The sequence below is a fragment of the Lepidochelys kempii genome, chromosome 2, assembly GCF_965140285.1.
Source record: "Lepidochelys kempii isolate rLepKem1 chromosome 2, rLepKem1.hap1, whole genome shotgun sequence".
In the NCBI taxonomy this organism is placed as follows: Eukaryota; Metazoa; Chordata; order Testudines; family Cheloniidae; genus Lepidochelys; species Lepidochelys kempii.
Genome location: NC_136381.1, coordinates 184,463,321 through 184,485,065, shown reverse-complemented (window position 1 = coordinate 184,485,065; position 21,745 = coordinate 184,463,321). Strand labels below are relative to the sequence as shown.

The 21,745-nt window shown below is 40.6% G+C and overlaps 1 protein-coding gene across 9 annotated transcripts in view; it reads right to left on the bottom strand.

The window, feature by feature from the left end:
* Positions 1 to 21,745, bottom strand: part of LRRFIP2 (LRR binding FLII interacting protein 2) — a 138,269-nt gene that overhangs the window by 30,253 nt on the left and 86,271 nt on the right. For 5 of the 9 annotated variants that reach the window (XM_073333006.1, XM_078851723.1, XM_078851722.1 and 2 more), the window contains 4 exons: positions 17,641 to 17,754; positions 15,138 to 15,182; positions 14,181 to 14,294; positions 13,606 to 13,677 (listed from right to left, as the gene is read on the bottom strand). In XM_073333006.1, coding sequence (XP_073189107.1) covers positions 13,606 to 13,677; positions 14,181 to 14,294; positions 15,138 to 15,182; positions 17,641 to 17,754 — 345 coding nt within the window. The remainder of the gene's footprint in view (positions 1 to 13,605; positions 13,678 to 14,180; positions 14,295 to 15,137; positions 15,183 to 17,640; positions 17,755 to 21,745) is intronic. The other 4 variants (XM_073333002.1, XM_073333004.1, XM_073333003.1 and 1 more) reach the window with 2 other exon arrangements.

The window sequence follows — 21,745 nt, the reverse complement described above, 5'->3', positions numbered from 1 at the left end:
AGTAAGTTTCTATTATTTAGTTTATAGTGTTAATTGCACTGCAAAATTGTTGCAAAATGTATGCAACAAATTAAATAACTGTTCACCTGCATTTTTTCCTGCACCACCCCTGGAACTTAGAATCTTACTATTATGTCTAACTTTGGAAGATGTAGGAGCTATTTCCCCCTTAACTATACATTTTCTTTTTTCTGTCAGTTTGTGTCACAGCCACAACATTTGTTCAGTGTTTGCATGTGTAAATGTTTTTAGGAATTCAGTAAAATTACAAAGATGATAAGAGCTAATATGATTAACCAAATAAATCACCTAAAAGTATGAAAGAAAATCTCCCAATGATTAAGAGTGATTTTAACTAATAAGTTTATTTTGGCAGGTTAAAAAACCAGATACTTTAACACATCAACACCACCACAATCACTAAAATGTGCTTACTGTTTTATAGCTCAGAACTTAAGTTTTAATATGGCCACAGACATTTTAGTAATCATTCCATGTGGTTTTGGAGAAATCAGTGTTTAAAGAGAAGTTTTTGTGCCTCTAGCTGCTTAGCTCTTTTACCAGTTGTGGCATATGCATCTCATTTACTTTTTGGAGAACTCCACAGTTTTGATTCATATACTTGGTACTAATCTGTCTAAATAAGGTCTTTGGCTGAAGAGAAGGTGCATGTGCACAGTCTGCTATATACCTAGTCAACCACTCTTACCCAATTCTTCTCTGTCCTGAGGGTCAAATTGATCATGTAAACTCAATTTTCAAGCACTGTAGCAAAATGTCAACTATTCACATAATAGAGAAACTATTAGCCTACTTGTATCCTTGAAATATGCAGTGATCTCAATACAAGATAATTTTAAAGTGCAAAATCTCCGTATCATAGAATCATATACATTAGAGGTGGAAAAGACCTGTTAGATCATCAAATCCATCTTCTTGCCAGTGTAGGACTGTTCCCGTACTATACATTCTCTAGCGTTCTGTTGTCTATTTTTCAAAGTTGGAACTGATGGCATTTCCACCAATTCCACTTTCTGAAGGAGACTATTCCATAATCTAACACATTTTAATTATTGGGAAGCTGTTCCTTCTAGCCCAAATCTTCCTTTTCACAATTTCATCTAATTATGTCTACTCATACCTCCTCTTCCAACTTCTAGGATCCAGAAGCCCTGTGCTGGAGAAACACCATATCTCAAGCACCCTTCTCAGAACAAAAACTTCCAAATGCCATTCTGAATTAGAATGACAGTATTCGGAAGAAATTGGTATCTAGGGTCCCAGAATAATCGTGCATGGATAAATTCATAGATTAAATTTGCAGAACATGATGGTTTATGAGCATGATGAAAAAGCATTCATTTGTTCTATGTTTCACCAGAAAATAAAGGATATCTTCAAAGTGGAAGTCATACATATCAGAAAATGGAAAACCATAACAAATAAAAATTACAGGTAAGGAAATGTTTCATGCGTCTCCATACTCTGGAAAGTAGCAAACAGTAACCAGAGATTAAAGTCAGGGTGGGACAAAGAAAAACCAATTAAAATATAGATAAAAGCTTTATACAACTATATACAAAGGAATTTCTAATTTTAGATTAAGAGTAGCATAAACACTTCTGTTGAGGTCACTAGGACAATTCTGCAATGAATGGTGAAAGCATTAATTGTTGAAAACTAAGTGTCTGCCTTGCAGATCTCATCAACAGTAGCTCTTATTTCTTCTGCTTATGAAGTGGTTGTTTTTCTAGTTGAGCGTGCATTGAGTCCCTGACAGATACATTTATAAGCCTTAAAGTGTTTTTGTGCCCATGAAAAGAACATTAGTTTTATGTCATTCCTTAGTAAGATCAAATAAAGTTTTATGGCCCTTAGTATTTCCAAAGGATATATAGATGGGGGGTGGGGAGGAGGAAGAGAAGCTTAAATGGAAGTTAAAAGGAACAGACAGGAGTGACATACCTGCAAGCTGCAAGGAAACTTCTGAAAAACACAATAATAGAGGCTCACACAATATGTTTGCCCACCCCCCCACGGCAAAAGAAAAACACAGTAAGACGACCAACAACAAAAAAAAAGTACAAGAGGTGGCTAGAGATAAAGACATTTTAAAAAACTGGAAGTCAGATCCTACTGAGGAAAATACAAAGGATCGAACTCTGGCAAGTCAAGTGTAAAAATATAATTAGGCAGGTAAGAGTATGAAGACCAACTAGCAAAAGACAAAAACTAAGAGCAAAAGTGGTTAAGTGCATCAGAAGCAAGAAGCCCACCAAACTACCAGTGGAATCACAGGATAATTGAGATGCTAAAGGAGCACTCAAGGAAAACAGGTTGAGGAGAAGCAAAATGATTTCTTTGCATCAGTCTTCACTGCAGAGGATGTGAGGAAGGTTCCCACACCTGAGACCTTTTTTTAGGTGACAAATCTGAGGAACTGTCCAAGATTGAGGTATCAATAAAGATGATTTTGGAATAAACTGATAAATTAAACAGTAATAAGTCACCAGGACCAGATGTTATTTACAAAAGAGTTCTGAGTAACTCAAATATGAAATCACAGAACTACTAACTGTGGTATGTTACTTATTGCTTAAATCAGATGACTGATGATTAGTCAACATAATGCCGATTTTTAACAAAGGCTTCGAAGGTGATCCTGGCAACTACAGGCCAGGAAGCCTAAACTTCAGTACCCAGGCAAATTGTTTGAAATTATAGTAAAGAATGATCAGAAACAGATTAACACAGTATACTGGGGAAGAGTCAACACGTAAAGGGAAATCATGCCTTGCCAAATCTATTAGAATTCTCTGAGGGTGTCAAATGTGGGGACCAGGGTGATATAATAAATACAGTATACTTGGTCTTTCAAAAAGCCTTTGACAAGGTCCCTCACCAAAGGCTCTTAGCAAAGTAGGCAGTCATGGGATAAGAGGGAAGGCCCTCTAATGGATCAACAACAGGTTAAAAGATAGGAAACAAAGGGTAGGAACAAATGGTCAGTTTTCACCGTGGAGAGAACTAAATAGCAGGGTCCCCAAAGGATTCGTACTGGGACAAGTGCTGTTCAACATTCATAAATCACCTGGAAAAAGGGGTAAACAGTGAGGTAGCAACATTTCCAGATGACACTAAATTACTCAAGGTAGTTAAAATCCAAATCTGATTACAAAGAGTTACAAAGCGATCTCACAAAATTGGGTGACGGGGCAACAAAATGGCAGATGAAGTTAATTGGTGATAAATGCAAAAGTAATGCACATTGGAAAACATAATCCCAACTATAAATACAAAATGAAGGGATCTAAATTAGCTGTTACCACTCAAGATAGATAAGAGTGATTGCCAACAGTTCTCTGAAAACATCTGCTCAGTGTGCAGCAGCAGTCAAAAAAAGTAACAGAATATGAAGAATAAGAAAGAAAAATATCAAGGTCACTAAATAAATAAATGCTACGCCCATACCTTGAATAATGCATGCTCTTTGGTCACTCCATCTCAAAAGATGGACATTAAAATTGGAAAATAGTACTGAGAAGGGCAACAAAAATGATTAGGGGTACGGAACAGCTTCCATATGAGAAAAGATTCAAAAGACTGGGACTGTTCAGTTTTGAAAAGAAATGCCTAAGAGGGGATATCATAGAGGTCTATAAAATCATGAATGGTGTGGAGAAAGTGAATAGGGAAGCAGAATTTAACCCTTCACATAATACAAGAACCGGGAGTCACACCCATAGAAATTAACAGGCATAAAAGAAACATAAGTACTTCTCCACAAAACAAAGCCAATCTGTGGAACTCGCAATGAGGGGACGTTGCAAAGGCCAAAAGTATAACTGGCTTCAAAAAAGAATTGGATAAATTCATGGAGGAAAGGTCTATCAGTGGCTATTAGCCAAGATGATTAGGGACGCAATCCCATGCTTTGGGTGTCCCTAAACGTCTGACTGCCAGAAGATGGGACTGGATGACCAGGGATGGATCCCCTGATAATTGCTCTGTTCTGTTCATTCCCTCTGAACATCTCGCAGGACCACTGTCAGAAAACAGGATACCAGACTAGCTGGACCATTGGTCTGAACCAGTATGTTCTCATGTTAAAGTAGAAAGATATTCTATTGGGGACAAAAAACCACAAATATCTCTGGCAAAACCTGCAAGTACAGGTCTTTAATAAAAGGGATCCCTTTGTTCACGTATTTTTCTAGTTGAAGTGACTGCTGAAAAAAAGGGAAATTTTCTCATCATGAGGAAAAGGCAGGTGTCCAACAGAAAAAGACTTGGTGAGAGCTTGGAGGACAAAATTCAAATTCCACTGCGCAACAGGTTAATTTTTAGTTTCTGATGCCTTAGCCCTGGTCTACAGTAGGAGCTGAGGTCGAATTTAGCAGCGTTAAATCAATTTAACCCTGCACCCGTCCACACGACAAAGCCCTTTTTTCGACTTAAAGGGCTCTTAAAACCGATTTCCTTACTTCACCCCTGACAAGGGGATTAGCACTGAAATCGGCCTTGCGGGGTTGAATTTGGGGTACTGTGGACACAATTAGATGGTATTGGCCTCCAGAAGCTATCCCAGAGTGCTCCATTGTGACCGCTCTGGACAGCACTCTCAACTCAGATGCACTGGCCACGTAGACAGGAAAAGGTCTGCGAACTTTTGAATTTCCATTTCCTCTTTTGCCAGCATGGGAAGCTGCAGGTGAGTGAAGAGCTCATCAGCAGAGGTGACCATGATGGAGTCCCAGAATTGCAAAAGAGCTCCAGCATGGACTGAACGGGAGGTATGGGATCTGATCACTGTATGGGGAGAGGAATCCGTCCGATCAGAACTCCGTTCCAGTTTTCGAAATGCCAAAACATTCCTCAAAATCTCCCAGGACATGAAGGACAGAGGCCATAACAGGGACCCGAAGCAGTGCCGTGTGGAGCTGAGGCAAGCCTACCAGAAAACCAGAGAGGCGAACGGCCGCTCTGGGTCAGAGCCCCAAACATGCCGCTTCTATGATGAGCTGCATGCCATTTTAGGGGGTTCAGCCACCACTACCCTAGTTGTGTTGTTTGACTCCTTCAATGGAGATGGAGGCAACGCGGAACCAGATTTTGGGGACGAGGAAGATGAGGAGGAGGAGGTTGTAGATAGCTCACAGCAAGCAAGCGGAGAAACCGATTTTCCCGACAGCCAGGAACTGTTTCTCACCCTGGACCTGGAGCCAGTACCCCCTGAACCCACCCAAGGCTGCCTCCCGGACCCGCCAGGTGGAGAAGGGACCTCTGGTGAGTGTAACTTTTAAAATACTATACATGGTTTAAAAGCAAGCATGTTTAATAATTAATTTGCCCTGGCATTTGCGCCTCTCCTGGATGTGCTCCCAAAGCCTTTGCAAAAGGTTTCTGGGGAGGGCAGCCTTATTCCATCCACCATGGTAGGACACTTTACCACTCCAGGCCAGTAGCACGTACTCGGGAATTATTGTAGAACAAAGCATTGCAGTGTATGTTTGCTGGCGTTCAAACATCCATTCTTTATCTCTCTGTGTCATCCTCAGGAGAGTGATATCATTCATGGTCACCTGGTTGAAACAGGGTGCTTTTCTTAAGGGGACATACAGAGGTGCCTGTTCCTGCTGGGCTGTTTGCCTGTGGCTGAACAGAAATGTTCCTCGCTGTTAACCACGGAGATGGGGGGAGGCAAAATGCGACCTTGGTACGAAAGCACATGTACTATGTGTGTAATGTTAACACCACAGTTTACCGTGAAAGAATGTACCCATTGTTCTATAAAATGTGTATTTTTAAATACCACTGTCCCTTTTGTTTTCTCTACCATCTGCATGTGTTTCGAGGATCACAGGATCTTCTCCTTCCCAGAGGCTAGTGAAGATTAGAAGGCAAAAAAAACGCACTCGCGATGAAATGTTCTCTGAGCTCAATCGGCTGTTGATTTCACGGAGGGAGCAAGGGAGCAAATGAATACAAAGCACATTTTGTCTATTTCTTGTTTTGATCCACTCCATCTATCTTTTACATCTTTGGCTGGCAGCAGATGGTGCAGTAGGACTGCAAGCCATCCACATCTCCTGGCTGCCCCGCAGAAGATGGTGCAATACGACTGCTAGCCATCCTCATCTCCTGCCTGTTCATGCTGTCCTCCCACACTGACAGAGCACAGACGAATGCATGGAGGCAGACAACGTCAGAGTGCAGGAAAGCACAAAATGACCGGGAGGAGAGTAAGTGGCGGGCTGAGGAGAGGGCTGAAGCTGAAAGGTGGCGGCAGCGTGATGAGAGGAGGAAGGATTCAATGCTGAGGCTGCTGGAGGATCAAACTGATGTGCTCCAGCATATGGTTGAGCTGCAGGAAAGGCAGCTAGACCACAGACCGCTGCTACAGCCCCTGTGTAACCAACCGCCCTCCTCCCCAAGTTCCATGGCCTCCTCACCCAGATGCCCAAGAACACGAGGGGGGGCAGGGGGGCCCTCCGGCCACCCAGCCACTCCACCCCAGAGGATTGCCCAAGCAACAGAAGGCTGGCATTCAATAAGTTTTAAACTTTTAAAGTGCTGTGTGGCCTTGTCCTTCCCTCCTCCAGCACCCCTCCTGGTGCTTCTCTCCTCCACCACCCCTCCTGGGCTACGTTGGTAGTTATCCCCCTATTTGTGTGATGAATTGATAAAGAATGCATGAATGTGAAGCAACAATGACTTTATTGCCTCTGCAAGCGGTGATCAAAGGGAGGAGAGGAGGGTGGTTAGCTTACAGGGAAGTAGAGTGAACAAAGGTGTGGGGGGTTTCATCAAGTAGAAACAAAACCTTCCACACCGTAGCCTGGCCAATCATGAAATTGGTTTTCAAAGCTTCTCTGATGCGCACCGCGCTCTTCTGTGCTCTTCTAACCGCCCTGGTGTCTGGCTGCACGTAACCAGCGGCCAGGCGATTTGCCTCAACTGCCCACCCCACCATAAACGTCTCCCCCTTACTCTCACAGATATTGTGGAGCGCACAGCAAACCGTAATAACAGTGGGAATATCACTGAGGTCTAACCGAGTCAGTAAACTGCGCCAGCATGCTTTTAAACGTCCAAATGCACATTTTACCACCATTCTGCACTTGCTCAGCCTGTAGTTGAACAGCTCCTGACTACTGTCCAAGCTGCCTGTGTACAGCTTCATGAGACACGGCATTAAGGGGTAGGCTGGGTCCCCAAGGATAACTATAGGCATTTCAACATCCCCAACAGTTATTTTCTGTTCTGGGAATAAAGTTCCTTCCTGCAGCTTTTGAAACAGACCAGAGTTCCTGAAGATGTGAGCGTCATGTTCCTTTCCCGGCCATCCCATGTTGATGTTGGTGAAATATCCCTTGTGATCCACCAGTGCTTGCAGCACCATTGAAAAGTACCCCTTGCGGTTTATTTACTCGCCGGCTTGGTGCTCCGGTGCCAAGATAGGGATATGGATTCCGTCTGTGGCCCCACCACAGTTAGGAAATCCCACTGGAGCAAAGCCATCCACTGTGACTTGCACATTTCCCAGGGTCACTACCCTTGATATCAGCAGATCTTTGATTGCGTTGGCTACTTGCATCACAGCAGCCCCCACAGCAAATTTGCCCACTCCAAATTGATTCCCAACTGACCGGTAGATGTCTGGCATTGCAAGCTTCCATAGGGCTATTGCCACTCGCTTCTCAACTGTGAGGGCTGCTCTCATCTTGGTATTCTTGTGCCTCAGGGTAGGGGAAAGCAAGTCACAAAGTTCCATGAAAGTGCCCTTATGCATGCGAAAGTTTCGCAGCCACTGGGAATCGTCCCAGACCTGGAACACTATGTGTCCCACCCGTCTGTGCTTGTTTCCCGGGCCCAGAATCAGTATTCCATGGCATGAACCTGCCCCATTAGCACCATGATGCGCACATTGCCAGGGTCCGTGCTTTGAGAGAAGTCTGTGTCCATGTCCTCATCACTCTTGTCACCGCGCTGATGTCGCCTACTCGCCCAGTTTTGCTTTGCCAGGTTCTTGTGCTGCATATACTGCTGGATAATATGCGTGGTGTTTAATGTGCTCCTAATTGCCAAAGTGATCTGAGCGGGCTCCATGCTTGCCGTGGTATGGCGTCTGCACAGAAAAAAGGCGCGGAACGATTGTCTGCCGTTGCCCTGACGGAGGGAGGGGTGACTGACGACATGGCTTACAGGGTTGGCTTACAGGGAATTAAAATCAACGAAGGGGGTGGCTTTACATCAAGGAGAAACAAAAACAACTGTCACACAGAATGGCCCCCTCACGGATTGAACTCAAAACCCTGGGTTTAGCAGGCCAATGGTCAACCCACTAAGCTATCCCTCCCTCTGTTATTTCAGGCAGGACTGAATCTCCATTAAAGTTTTCAAGGTGCCCTTGACAGACATCACCAAAACGATTGTCAGCTGTTGATTTCACGGAGGGAGCAAGGGAGCAAATTAATACAAAGCACATTTTGTCTATTTCTTGTTTTGATCCACTCCATCTATCTTTTACATCTTTGGCTGGCAGCAGATGGTGCAGTAGGACTGCAAGCCATCCACATCTCCTGGCTGCCCCGCAGAAGATAGTGCAATACGACTGCTAGCCATCCTCATCTCCTGCCTGTTCACCATAAGATGGTTCAATAGGACTGCCTGCAGGATTAAAGAGAATGACCTGGTCGAGTCACTCCTAATTTAGTCCCTGCGCCCATATCTGCCCCGGCACTCCTGACCGACACCTCGGACACGATGAGGATGGTTTTCAGGCCTATTGCACCGTCTGCTGCCACAGGGCAATGGGTTGCTGCTGCTGTGTAGCAATGCAGTACCGCGTCTGCCAGCACCCAGGAGACATACGGTGACAGTGAGCTGAGCGGGCTCCATGCTTGCCATGGTATGGCATCTGCACAGGTAACTCAGGAAAAAAGGCGCGAAACAATTGTCTGCTGTTGCTTTCACAGAGGGAGGGAGGGAGGGCCTGATGACGTGTACCCAGAACCACCCGCAACAATGTTTTTTGCCCCATCAGGCATTGGGATCTCAACCCAGAATTCCAATGGGCAGCGGACACTGCGGGAACTGTGGGATAGCTAGCCACAGTGCAACACTCCAGAAGTCGACGCTAGCCTCGGTACTGTGGAAGCACTCTGCCGAGTTAATGCATTTAATGCACTTACAGCATTTTGTGTGAGGGGACACACAATCGGCTACATAAAAACGATTTCTAAAAAACCGACTTCTATAAATTTGACCTAATTTCGTAGTGTAGACATACCCTTACAGACTGAGAAAATCTGCAGATAAGAGCTTGAAGAAGTGACTTTTCAGACGAGAGAAAATGGATTGTTTTTGAACAGACACCTGGCTTAAAATAACTGAGGCACGGGCCACTCTGAAAACTGGACAACTGAGAATTAGTATTCCTTCCCTAGTGGCCTAAAAGGCATTTATTGTCCTTTGATCATACCAGGAAAACCATATATTTCACATTCTTTTATATATTCTGAATATGCATAGCTTTCTTGATATAATGAGGAAATCTACTAGTTCTCTGGAGTAATCAGGTGAGACAAGGCTTTAGTTTTGAGGTTCCAACTAGCAAGAGCAGTCTCCATGAGGACTTTGATGAATTAAGTCCTTCATAAGTGGCAGCTCCCAATGGTCTGATTTCAAGACTTACTAAGGCACAGTCCTCCCAAATATTTTAAATTGTACTTTCTCTGTTGGCAACGGTAAAGTTGAAGACACATCCAATGGAAAGAAAAAAAATACACCCATCTTTGAAGGTGGTTGATGCCAATGTCTGGAGTAAGATAAAAGGACCTGTTTGTTGAGTTGATTTGAAAACAATCAAAAAAAGTGTCTGTTTAATTAACCATTTCTGGATGAGCAGCTGACAAAATGTTAATTCAGTTTCTATTCTCACGGGAACTGAAGGACTTCTTAAGGCTTATTATTATATATATTTTTTGCAAGTAGTGCCTCCCTGCCTGCTGCAATAAGTGAGGGTGGAACCATTGTTTTTTCTGTATGTAGAGACATTTTGGAGATGGCAGCATTTTTGGAAGGAGACATTACAATATCCCTCTGCACTCTCAGTTTCAAAAGGTGAAATTGAATGAGTTCATATTAGAGATCACGGGACTAAGTGATTTCCCATCTCAGCACAGTAGCCAGCTTGCCTATACCGTTATGCACAAGGAAGGAAACTTGCCACTTGAGTGAGCTATGAAAAGGATAGGATAGCCCAATCAACTTGTTCATACTCTTGTATCGCTAGTTTCATTTGCCAGGAGGAAGTGCAAAAGAACTCAATGTTATATTATGGCTCAATGGACTATGTCTGCACAGAAGATCATCAGAAGTTGCAGGAACTAGAGCGCTGATACTGAATGGGCTTGGAACACTGGAAAAATCAGACTTGATCTTCTGAAATAGATTCTGGGGTGGCAAGACCTCTATTTCAAGTTGATCACAGACTCATGTTCTTGAGTTAGTCTGGTGGTCTGAAGAGAGTCCCAGGCTATTTCCCTTGTTGGGGAAATATATCAGTACATCATCCAAATTATGAGAGATCTGAAATACTTTGGGAGCTGATGATAATCTGAAAGACATGACTACAAATGGGAAGCAGACCTTGAGATTAACTAAAAACACACAGCCCCCTCCCGAGTCAGTGCTATGGGTTCCATCCAGAAGTTCACCTTCAAGTCCTTGACTGGACAAAACCCACCCTCTTTGGAGGCCACAAAACATCTTAAGAAGAAACTGTTCCCCTTTCTCCAGAGAAGAAACACAGATGATGGCTTCTACAGGCAGCAGGTTCTGTAGAGATATCAGTATCATAGATCTGTTGGTCAGGTTCAGAGATAATACCGACTTGGAAGACTTTTGGAAGGAGACATTGAGAAGTCTAGGGGGAAATGGGCTGGAAAATGGAAATAAAAATCTACAGGCAACTCAAAAGAGCTACTGGGGAATAAAGTCACCTCAAATTTTAGCTGGGAATCTAAAGTGAAGAAGCTATGTAAATTAGTCAGGCTGACCTGAGGAGGTCGATGGAGGCAGACTGCACACTTGTAGAGCTAAGTCCAAGAATCAGAAAGCCTGAAAAAGATGGAAGGATTCCTTCAGACTGAGTTGAGGGCAGATGCCACTGGTGGCAGAAGACACACACAACTGAGTTAGACTGGGTGGAACCACAATCTGGACATTTTCTATCCCTTGCACAATTTTTAAAATCTGTATATTTCTCAGCTATCCTAGAAATCTTGAACGATGACCACCACCAGCCTTAGGAACAGGAAAGTGGTGGGCTGGCAGATCATTGCTTCTCCACTACTGGAAAAGCACTTGTGGGAATTGCAAAGCTGGTATGGTCCCCAGACAGCCCTGAAAGGTGCCCAACAGAAAACTGCTAGGCAGAGATCAAGAAGAAGAAGAAAAAAGATATTTTCCCTGTTAGGAGGAGGAAGACAGCTACAGAGAACTATTACCTTACAACTGGAGGCAGAGTAAACAGAGAATATGGTGCAGTAGAGAACTTCTCAAGACATTTCCTGAGTCTTGAAAGGGGAAAAAAATGTAGTGCCACTGAGCCAATGCTGGAAGAAGGGCCAAGTAGTAATAGCATATGTCAGGGGATGGGCATTCATAAGAAATAGGCTCAAACTTAAAAAGTTTTTGACTATAGACGCAAAGATTTCCAAATACTTATGAAAATATACTGACTTCATGTTTTGGTTTTCTGAAACTCAGGTCAGCTCTGAGTATGATCATGTCACTGAAAAAAATCCATTATAAAACTATAATCTTGGACTGGTGCTTAACTATCTTAAAATTAGATTCCTTAAGGATTCTTTTAAAATTACAATAGTAATAACAGCAATCCACTTTTTAAATCTAATGTCAGCCAAGCAAAGCATCTAGAAGGTTAATTTCTACTGATAGCTTCTGCTTTATGGTAACTGAAAAGCAATCATCATATTATCTGCAAATAAAACATTCCTAATAATTCATATCACCACTTATGAGATGGGCACAAGCATGCACAAAGAACTGTATGTTTATTCGCGTTAAACCCATTTTGAAAATATTCTTTTGGGTGTAATGCACAGTTAACAAAAAAGGTATCCTTTTCAAATTGTTAAATGATTAAGGCCTGTGGATGCAAAGTATTTTGCCAAGATCAAGAAAAATAGGGGACTTGTAAAATAATAGATATTTTGACAATTAAATAAGAACTCCATATTTATATTTGAACCTGTAGTTATAGAATTTTTGACATCTACATCTACAGTAACACAAGTTCTTAAAGACACACATCCTCCAGCTCTGCCACCATTAAGGAACTTCATAAGACTGCATCAAGGATTCAATAGGCTACAGGGAAAAAAAAAAAAAAAAAGTATTTTGACCATTTTACTATGAGGCCCATTAATACACTAACATCAAGGAGATACAAATTATGTACTTCATAACCTCACACCAGCTGTTCTGATCGCTTATGCACTCATTCTCTGAAAGGGAGATGAGCTAGTGTAGAATAATGAAATGCTGACTTTAAGATGTGTGACTTCCCTTTTATCAGAATATATTACATATTCTCTTTAAATCTCTCCTCAAGAAGGCTACTAAACAAAACAAAATCTCTGTAAAATGCGATTTAGGTAAGGTTAGAATTCCACTTGATCATTAATGAATCAAGATGAAGAGCATCTTCAATGGGTGTACGTGTGTGTGTACAACAGAAATCATTACATTTAAGAGCTCTTCATATTTGAATATTACTAGTCACAAGAAATTTGAATACAGGCATCTGGATAAGAATATGCTGAAAAAGACTATCAAATTCTCCTCTGCATCCAGTTTCTTCTGGGCACAGTAAATGGGAAAGTAATTGTACTTTAAATATTAAGCAACATATTGTAAACTATGACAACGGACTATGACAATGAGAACCTTGTGTATATGAAGGAAAAAGATAGCCAGAGTGCAAACTAAATACTAAAAAAAATCCACCTCTCTCACTTGATGCTAGTCTATCAATGGGCCATAAGAGCCTCATCTACTCCTGAATCCAATACACACAACAGTGTATTTTTTAAAAATAGTTTTGGATTTTTAACTAACATTAACTAACATTTTCTGAAATTTATAAGTTTAATGCTTCACAATTTTCTTGGTTAAATTATTTTGTTTGTCAGAACTACTACCCATTTCTGTCTTTTTTCACACACTGTATGAATTTTTAATGTGTATTTATTTTCTATTAAAATATTAAACCATATATAAGGCTTCAATTAGTTTTCATCTTATTGGCACTTGATATGAAAACTGTAAACGTTTAATGCTATTTTAATTGAGTAATAAATAACTTTGAATCTACAGGGAAATAGTATATTGTAGTAATTTACACATACAAAAAACTGATCCATCCTATGCATTGCAGGTTAAGCACATGCTTCAGATAAATATTTTTAAAAAATCTAGTTAGTAAAGCTATGTGCAGTTAGTGGAACTGATAAAATCTCCATTATCAACATATGTCCACACAGAATGCATGCTTTGGATGGTGAGCCCTTATACCTTTAGTTCTTTAAGTCCCTGTATGTATCTCCCCTCTACATCTTGTATCTGGTCCTTAAGATCATAGATATCCTGCAGGACATAGGAATGAACCATTGCATAAAAGAGGGAAAATAGTTTACAGTTGAAAATTTTGTGAAGAAAACAGCACTTTATCTTTGCATATTTTTCAATCAAATGTCAAAGAGTGCAAAATAAAGTATACAAAACATATTAAACACACAGAAATTGAAAACAACCCTCAAATCAGTGAAAAATTCTGACTATTTTGTTATGCAACCATTGTTTGAAAACTACTAGTATTAAAAATTACTCAGTCCCATTTCTTAAATCTAATGATTTCTAATGTTTTTAAAATAAAATTTGTTTCAGTACTCAGCTTTCAGTGCCACAAACATTTACATATGTAAGTAGTAACATTGCTATAATATGCACCTATTTTCCCTCACCATCATTAAAATACGTCACATTTTATTTTTCTATGTCAAATAAGCAGAAATCCCATCTCCCTCTCTACCGCCCCATCATATTAAATATAAATCCTCCTGCTTTTTCAAATCAGTAACAGAGTTTACCCGTAATTCACTTAATGAAACATCAGGATCCACCCAACTGCTTGTATCCCCACTTCCTCTTCTGGATGAATTCCCACTCAGAGGAGTTGTACTTGCTGAATTGCGAGATGCCGGCTTAAAAAAAAAGAATAAACTGTATCAGGATTCATACTGTGATATCTTCTGAGGTGATATATCCACTTTGTCCACAAAAGCCTGCAACTCTGTGATATATCTCACATTTCTCATAATAAATTACCTGACAATTAAAACAACACTGAAAACATACATTTTAAAAATCCTGTTTTATACCTGACTTAAAATTCGGGTTCTATAATATCATACTTTTGACCAAGGTTAATTTCCAGAATCTAGTTTATATCTTGGTCTGCTGGCTCCATATGCTTGCTATGATATACGATCTGTCTTGTTGATGAGATGTTTACAAAACACTTTGGTTGAGGTGATGCGACAGTGAAGAAAAAAACTAGAATAAGTAGCTTATCAATCATCATATTTTTACTTATATCCTACAGAAATTTGAAGTTCTATACTTAAGTACATCTGGAACCATGTCAAAGTTTCCACACTTTTGTAGTCATTTTAATTCCTCTCACACAAGGACTTGGAGCAATGTCTGCAACAGCAGTTAAAAAAATCTGAGTTTTTCCAGTCCTGTCCTCTTCAAATTCAATCTCTCTGCTCAACATTTCCTGACATGTGGGGGTGAACTGTATAAAAAAAAATACCTCCTTTAGGAAACATTCCCTTCCTATAGGAAATAAAGGGACAGGAACAGGAATGTTATCTAGGCTTTACACAGAGCCTTACAAGTGTCATTTTGCAATTAACACTGTCAAAGTATTAGGATACAAACACTACTAAAACATATGGCATATACACTTTAGAGATATTTCAAAAATTGACTATAATTAAAGCAAGAAAATTGACTTTCAATCTTTTAATAAACAAACATACCCTTGTGTAAATTTCAGGATACGGTTTGTCACACTTCTCTTCCAGCTGGAGAGAGAAAAAAGTGATTATAATTATTCATTTTGTGACTGAACAGCTGTAACACCTTTGTGTTCACCAAGCATAATGAGATGTATGTAATCCACAGGATTACAAAGAATGGTTAACAACCCTCCAAAATTTAAGTGTTTGGCCTAAAATAAAAGTTATTTTAACGGTAGCACTTACAAATAAATTCATGCTTATAATTAAAAATAAAACTTCAGACATTTTAGATAACCTTTCAGGTAAAAGCCTTTGTTAATATTAGAGAACTGAGAACAGAAATTATTTTCAGTATTATAAATCTCAGCACAGCAGTGACTGCTGCGATGGTAAGCAGAATAGCACACACTAACCTTTTTGGAAATCTGGTTTAGATCACAAGTGAAATCAGTTTGCGTGTCTTAATCTAGTCACTAGAAAACACATGTTCATGTCACAATACACCACACTATTTGGTAGAACTGGCAGTCACATCAAGACAAAATAACTTAGGTTGAAGAAGGCATGATTGAAGAGGGATAACTATTTCCAATAGCTTAGTATTTATTTCAGACAATATTTTAATTAATCGAGCTTGACCAGAAACACACACATCTGCTATAGAAAGTCTAGATGTACTAAACTTGTGTGTGAACCTGTTAATTTTATTACTCAGAGACTTATTTCAACATTTTCTTCAGTCAAAAATCCAAATGAAATGTAAGCCTAAAACATTACAAATCCATACATTTTTAATAAGTATAAGTAGCTTCTCCAGAGTAACTTATCCAATAATGGTCTTCAACACAAATATGTAATTATTTTTGCCCTAAACTAATGGAGAAGCAGTTAAGAGGATTTGGCATCACCTCACAAGCAAAGTTCATACAATTTTGAAGACATCAGTTCTCAATGTCCCACGTTCTTTCCTGGTTTCATCTTTAGAGCTGCCACTGCAGCATATGTTACTACCTGAAGCAGATAGCTATGATTAAGACAGTCTACTTATCAAATATCTGACAAGGACTGTCTCAAAGAGTTGTAACTTACAACTTCCTTTTACCAAGATCAACTGTGGACCTGCACTACATTGTTTGAACCCAATCTTCCCTACAGAGTATCAATTAGAAAATTTTAATTGTGTAATTTTTATTGCGACCATAAAAACAAGAATTAAGAATCCATTCACACAACAGCAATTCTAGAAAACGAAAAAATAATGCTATTAACCACTCTCAACACACTGTCACATCCTTGTACCAGAGAATGCTAGTATCAGTAAAAGTAACTTTATTAGAAAAATTACTAGCTTAAATTTTAATTTGAAACAGAACGCACACTGCAACTGACATCTATCCATGCTCTGAACATACAGCTGCATACAGTGATGGTAAATAACATACATGGTGGTGACAATAGTAATACTGCACTACTGTTTTTCATCTGAACAGAAAAAAATATTTTGCTAGCTTGAAGTGTGGTTTTACTCTTACAAGTTATTGTAAAATTAGTATTGGGGGGACTAGATGTTTATTGTGTCTGAATGATTGGGACAGTCTACTAGAAAAAGGAGGAATTTTTGGAACCAAATTCTTCGTTCAGTTAAATAGGAGTAACTGATGGTAGAATGTGGCCCTGCAACTGGAATTAAGATAATACTGTCAATACATGAAAAGGAATAGATTCCAGTTTACACTCCCATAACTGTGTGTCCATGGGATGGCTACCAGCACCTCAAACTTTTTTGTTTCTTTTTTGGGGTCACTAAAGCAAGCAGATACTCTTTGAAAACACTCAGCAAATAAGATCTGTGGAACAAGAGGGTGCCAGTTTTGCATAGTAACCTGTTATTTCAGACTAAAACCACAGCTTGCTCTCAAAGGTGTTTAGGCTTATTATATAAAGGACACTCAGACATTGTACATTCCTTACGTATTTTATTGCATGCAGTGTTGCTGTAGCCATGTTGGTCCCAGGATATTAGTGACACAAGATGGATGAGATGTCTTTTACTGGACCAACTTCTATTGGTGAGAGAGGAGTTTTCAAGCTTACACAAAGCTCTTTTTCATGTATGCATAGCACTCATACAAATGGATGCATAAAGTGGTAATGATTCCAGTACATGATTATACATTATACACAATACAATTAGATTGTTATAAATTCACGTATATCTCAGGCAAAGGGCAAAATAATTCTCTGAACCATGTTAAAAAAAATAGCATTCCAAGACATAAAAGATTTGGTTTTTATTCAGTGCGCATTCTGTTATTTTCTAATAAGAAAACTGGCAGTTAGTTTAAAAAACAAGTATAAAACTCATTCACTACTGAGTAAATTCTACTGTTCTGAGGGTTTTTTTTGTTTTTTTTTGTTTTTACTTTTTCAGGCAGTTATTCTTTTTTTCAGTAAAGAAAGAAAACTCATAATTAGTAGCCCATTGTATTCATTACAATATCATAATATGCATTACACTCACACTATTTAAATCTGGGATATTGACATCGTCCACATCAGAAACAATGCTCCCCCTGCGATTGGAACGACTAAAATAATCAGCTGCAGTTTCACTTTGATCAGAAAAATCAGTTGACTTCAAAGCCAAATTAGAAAAGAAAAAGAAAAAGAAAAAAAGATGAATAAAGGGTAGAATGGAAGACATTTTCACTGAATGAAGATAACAAAAGTCCTTTCCACTATAAGGCACAATTATATTTCAATATAAATCAAATTAAAAATATCAACTACTGCAATTTACTCTTGGCATTTCTAAAGTTTAATAATGATACAACAATGACTGAATTCCTCTTCTTACTGTTTTTGGTAATTTAAATGTTCCTATTTAAAGATTTACACATGTATATTAGTTTTAAGTGCACAATACCAATATATTTGTTTTTGTCAAGAAAGAATGAGTCTCATATCTACTACTTGTTTCCCTGCGACTATTCAACAGTTTGATTGTATTCTTAAATTATGATTTACAGCATTTCTAAGGCTACTGATGACTTCCACTGAAACAATTAACGTTTATGAATTTTACCTTCCCGTTCCAATTAATTTAAAATGGGTTTTGGCACCAACAGTGTGCAGATACAATGGATAAACAATGACAATTGCAGTTTAACACTATTTGAGATCCTTTTCCCAATCACAATAAAAAAAGAGCTTTATAACAGTAAAAAGTAAGCTCTCTCATCACAAGAACAGCTCAGAAAACTGATCATTAAGTACAAAATTCACACCAAAGTATCTGCAAAAATAACACAAACAGAGCCTGGTAACAGAACAATCTGTGTATTAGAACAAGTTATAATTATCCACATAATCTGGTGGACAGAGCCCTGCACGGATACAAAATCTATATCCGCAGATGAAGATATCTGTGGATATAAATCCGTATCTGCAAAGCTGCAGGGCTCTACCAGGAACTGCAGTGGAAAAAGCAGCAGCATGTTGGGCCACCACACCCAAAAGCCAGCGCCTTGTGCCAGTAGCTGCTTCAGCATGGCTATACCACCCCCAGCCCCACCCACTGGAGGGCACCAGGCTCACCAGCAGCTGTCCCTGGCAGTACAGCCATGCAGGAGTGCTACCGGAACGGGGCGCTGGCTCCAGGTAGTGGCGGCCCAACGTGCTGCTGCTTTTGCTGCTGTGGTTCCCGGTAGAGCCCTGCAGCTCCACAGATACCGATTTATATCTGCTCAGGGCTCTACTGGTGGATACTGTCCTAACCCAACTGAAATATTCCTTTAAACTGATAGTATTCATATTAAATGTAGTATGCTCAATGGAAAGTATCCCTTTATTAGGGTGACTAGATAGCAAGTATGAAAAATCGTGACAGTCTGGGGGGTAAATAGGCACCTATATAAGATCCCCAAATATCAGGACTGTCCATATAAAATCGGGACATCTGGCCACCGGACCCTTTATCAAGCGTTCTCTGATGTTTCGTCTCAGAGCTGCAGATGTGATTAGAGCTATGAATGTTACACGTGTATAAAAAGTGCTGATATGACCGAAGGTATCTAAATTAAAAAAGAGGTATAAAATACTATTTGATCCAACACGCTTGTTCTCTCTTGGTTTGTCTTCATCCTATTTTCACAATTTTTAAAAATAACCCTTAATAAACAAGTGACCGATATAATCTGACTTCCTTTGTAGTCTGTCTCATTTGCTTTTCTCATTTTATGTTTATGGCCCTTCACATAAAATATTTCTGTCTGAACCCCTATGTAGTCAGTTATTTGTGCTTTGGATATCAGAAGCTGCATTTTAGTCATTGCTACATGGAGGCCTTGATTTTCATGGATTTTAAAAATCCATGTTACTTTTAAAGTTACTTTTAGAATCCATGGCTTCATATCCATGACTTAAACTGTTGGAATTCAATTTGTGAGTAAGTGGGTAGATGATATAACAGTGAACTAATTTCACTGAAATCTGTAAAGTTGAAATCTGGACTGTACAAGAGCTTGAGAAAATAGGAGCTCAGCATTAATATGATCAGAAGGACCAGATAAGTTAACTTTCTGTGAAAAATTTAATGATGATTAAATGTGGTGCTAATTGATGGTCCAAATCAATGCCTGACTGCACACACACAGTGGAAGACCATGCACTGGCTCCAAAAAGTTAGCAATCTAAATATCACAAGAATAGACAAATGGCATGTAATTTCCTAGGTTTTTAAAAAAGCAAACCTTGAAAAAACAAACTATGACATCATACTGACACCCACATTGGTCATCAGCAGGGTTGGAACATTTAGATAAACCGCACAGACCTCTGATAATTCAACTAACAGAGTAAGTGATAGTACTAATAAGTTGTTATCCTCTAGGTGGACCAGCACTAGAGGGGGATGAAGAACACACTTTACCAGTGAGTTTCAAAGACCATCCAATACCTTCACCCATCCAGTCTCAGTCTCTCAACCTTGGGCTCCTTATCCAATCTCAGTCTCACCCTCAGATTCCCAATCTCCTTTTCCAGCCAGTCCCAGTCTCCCCATTGGGGCTCATCCAAAAGTCCCAGTCTTCCCCATATCTCAGCTCCTTGCCCAATCTGTCTCCACAGCACCCAGCTCTGTCTTGTCCCACTCTGAGGCTCATTACCACAATCTACTTTATCTCCTCTGGTGTGGCTCTCATTCATGTCCCTTCGCCATATTCAAGTTGGCTCACTTCTTCCTTCATGCTGCCCGGGTTTAGCAGCATGAGCATTGAGAGTACAGGAGAGACAGTCTCCCTGCTTTCTCTTCCTGTGTCCAGCATCACACCAAAACAGCGAGAGCAACAGTGGCACTGAAAGTCCTGCTCATTCCCTGCAGCCCTGTGCTGTAGCATGCTCAGTACAGATGGACTCTTCTGAGAATTTAGCTGCCTCATTGTAACAAGTCTCTACTGAGCACGTGTGAACTGAGATTTTTTCCAAAGGATTGTAACTTGGCCAAATTTTGGTGGCTATTCATAGGAACAGAAAGACACTTTTCTGTTACAAAAGCCATCCCCTGCCAAATTTCAAATCCCTACTCCAAACCATGGAGGTTCTAGAGCAGGGGTGGGCAATAATTTTTGCAGGGGGGCCACTCCACGAATTTTGGTAAGTCGTCACAAGCCGCATATTTCTACTATATTAATGGAGGGGGTGTGGACTCTGGGCAGGAGTTTGGTGCAGGAGGGGGCTCTGGGCTGGTGCAGTGTTAGGGTGCAGGGTCTGGGAGGAAGTCTGGGTGCAGCAGGAGGTTCTAACCTGGGGCAGGGGATTGGGGTGTGGGAGGAGGTGCGAGATGCAGGCTCTGGCAGGGAGGCGCTTACCACAGGTGGCTCCTGTCTGGTGGCGCAGCAGGGTTCAGGCAAGCTGCTTGCATGCTGTGGCCCGACGCCACTCCCGGAAGTGGCTGCTGTTGGCACGTCTCTGCATGCCCCTTGAGGGGAGGGGAGCAGCGGGTCTCTGTGCACTGCCTGTGCCCACAAGCACCACTCCCGTAGCTCCCATTGGTCAGTTTCCTGCCTATGAGGAGGAAATGCTAGGGGGTGGGGGCAGCACGCAGAGGTGTGCCAGCAACAACCAGTCGCCTCCAGGAGCAGTGTAGGGTCACAACAGGCAGGCAGCCTTCCTGAGTGCCCTGCTGCGCTGCAGGACTTTTAGTGGCCTGGACTCAGAGCTTGTGAGACAGCAGAGGAGACCAGACAGAAATGTTAGTTATGGTGGGCCGGACAGAAATGTTAGATGGGCCGGATCCGGCCCACAGACCGTATTTTGCCAGCCCCTGTTCTAGAGCTTCTCAAGAAAATGTTTTTTGTTTTTTTTTTTAAATCTGGTAAAACCATGCGTTTTTCCTTAATCATTCTCTGAAACAACTGAGCCAGTTTTGCTGAAATTTTCAAAAAAATATTCAGCCAGATGCAGATATCTGGCATGGAAAATTTCAGCCAGAAAAGTTAAAATTTGGCAAAGTTATAAGCAACTGAAAACAGGGTCTTATAATGGGAAGTAATGTTTGGCAACCTCAAGTATAAGTGGCTCTACCAGTTCTGCCTATAACTGTATTTCCTTAAAAATTGAATTAGCTC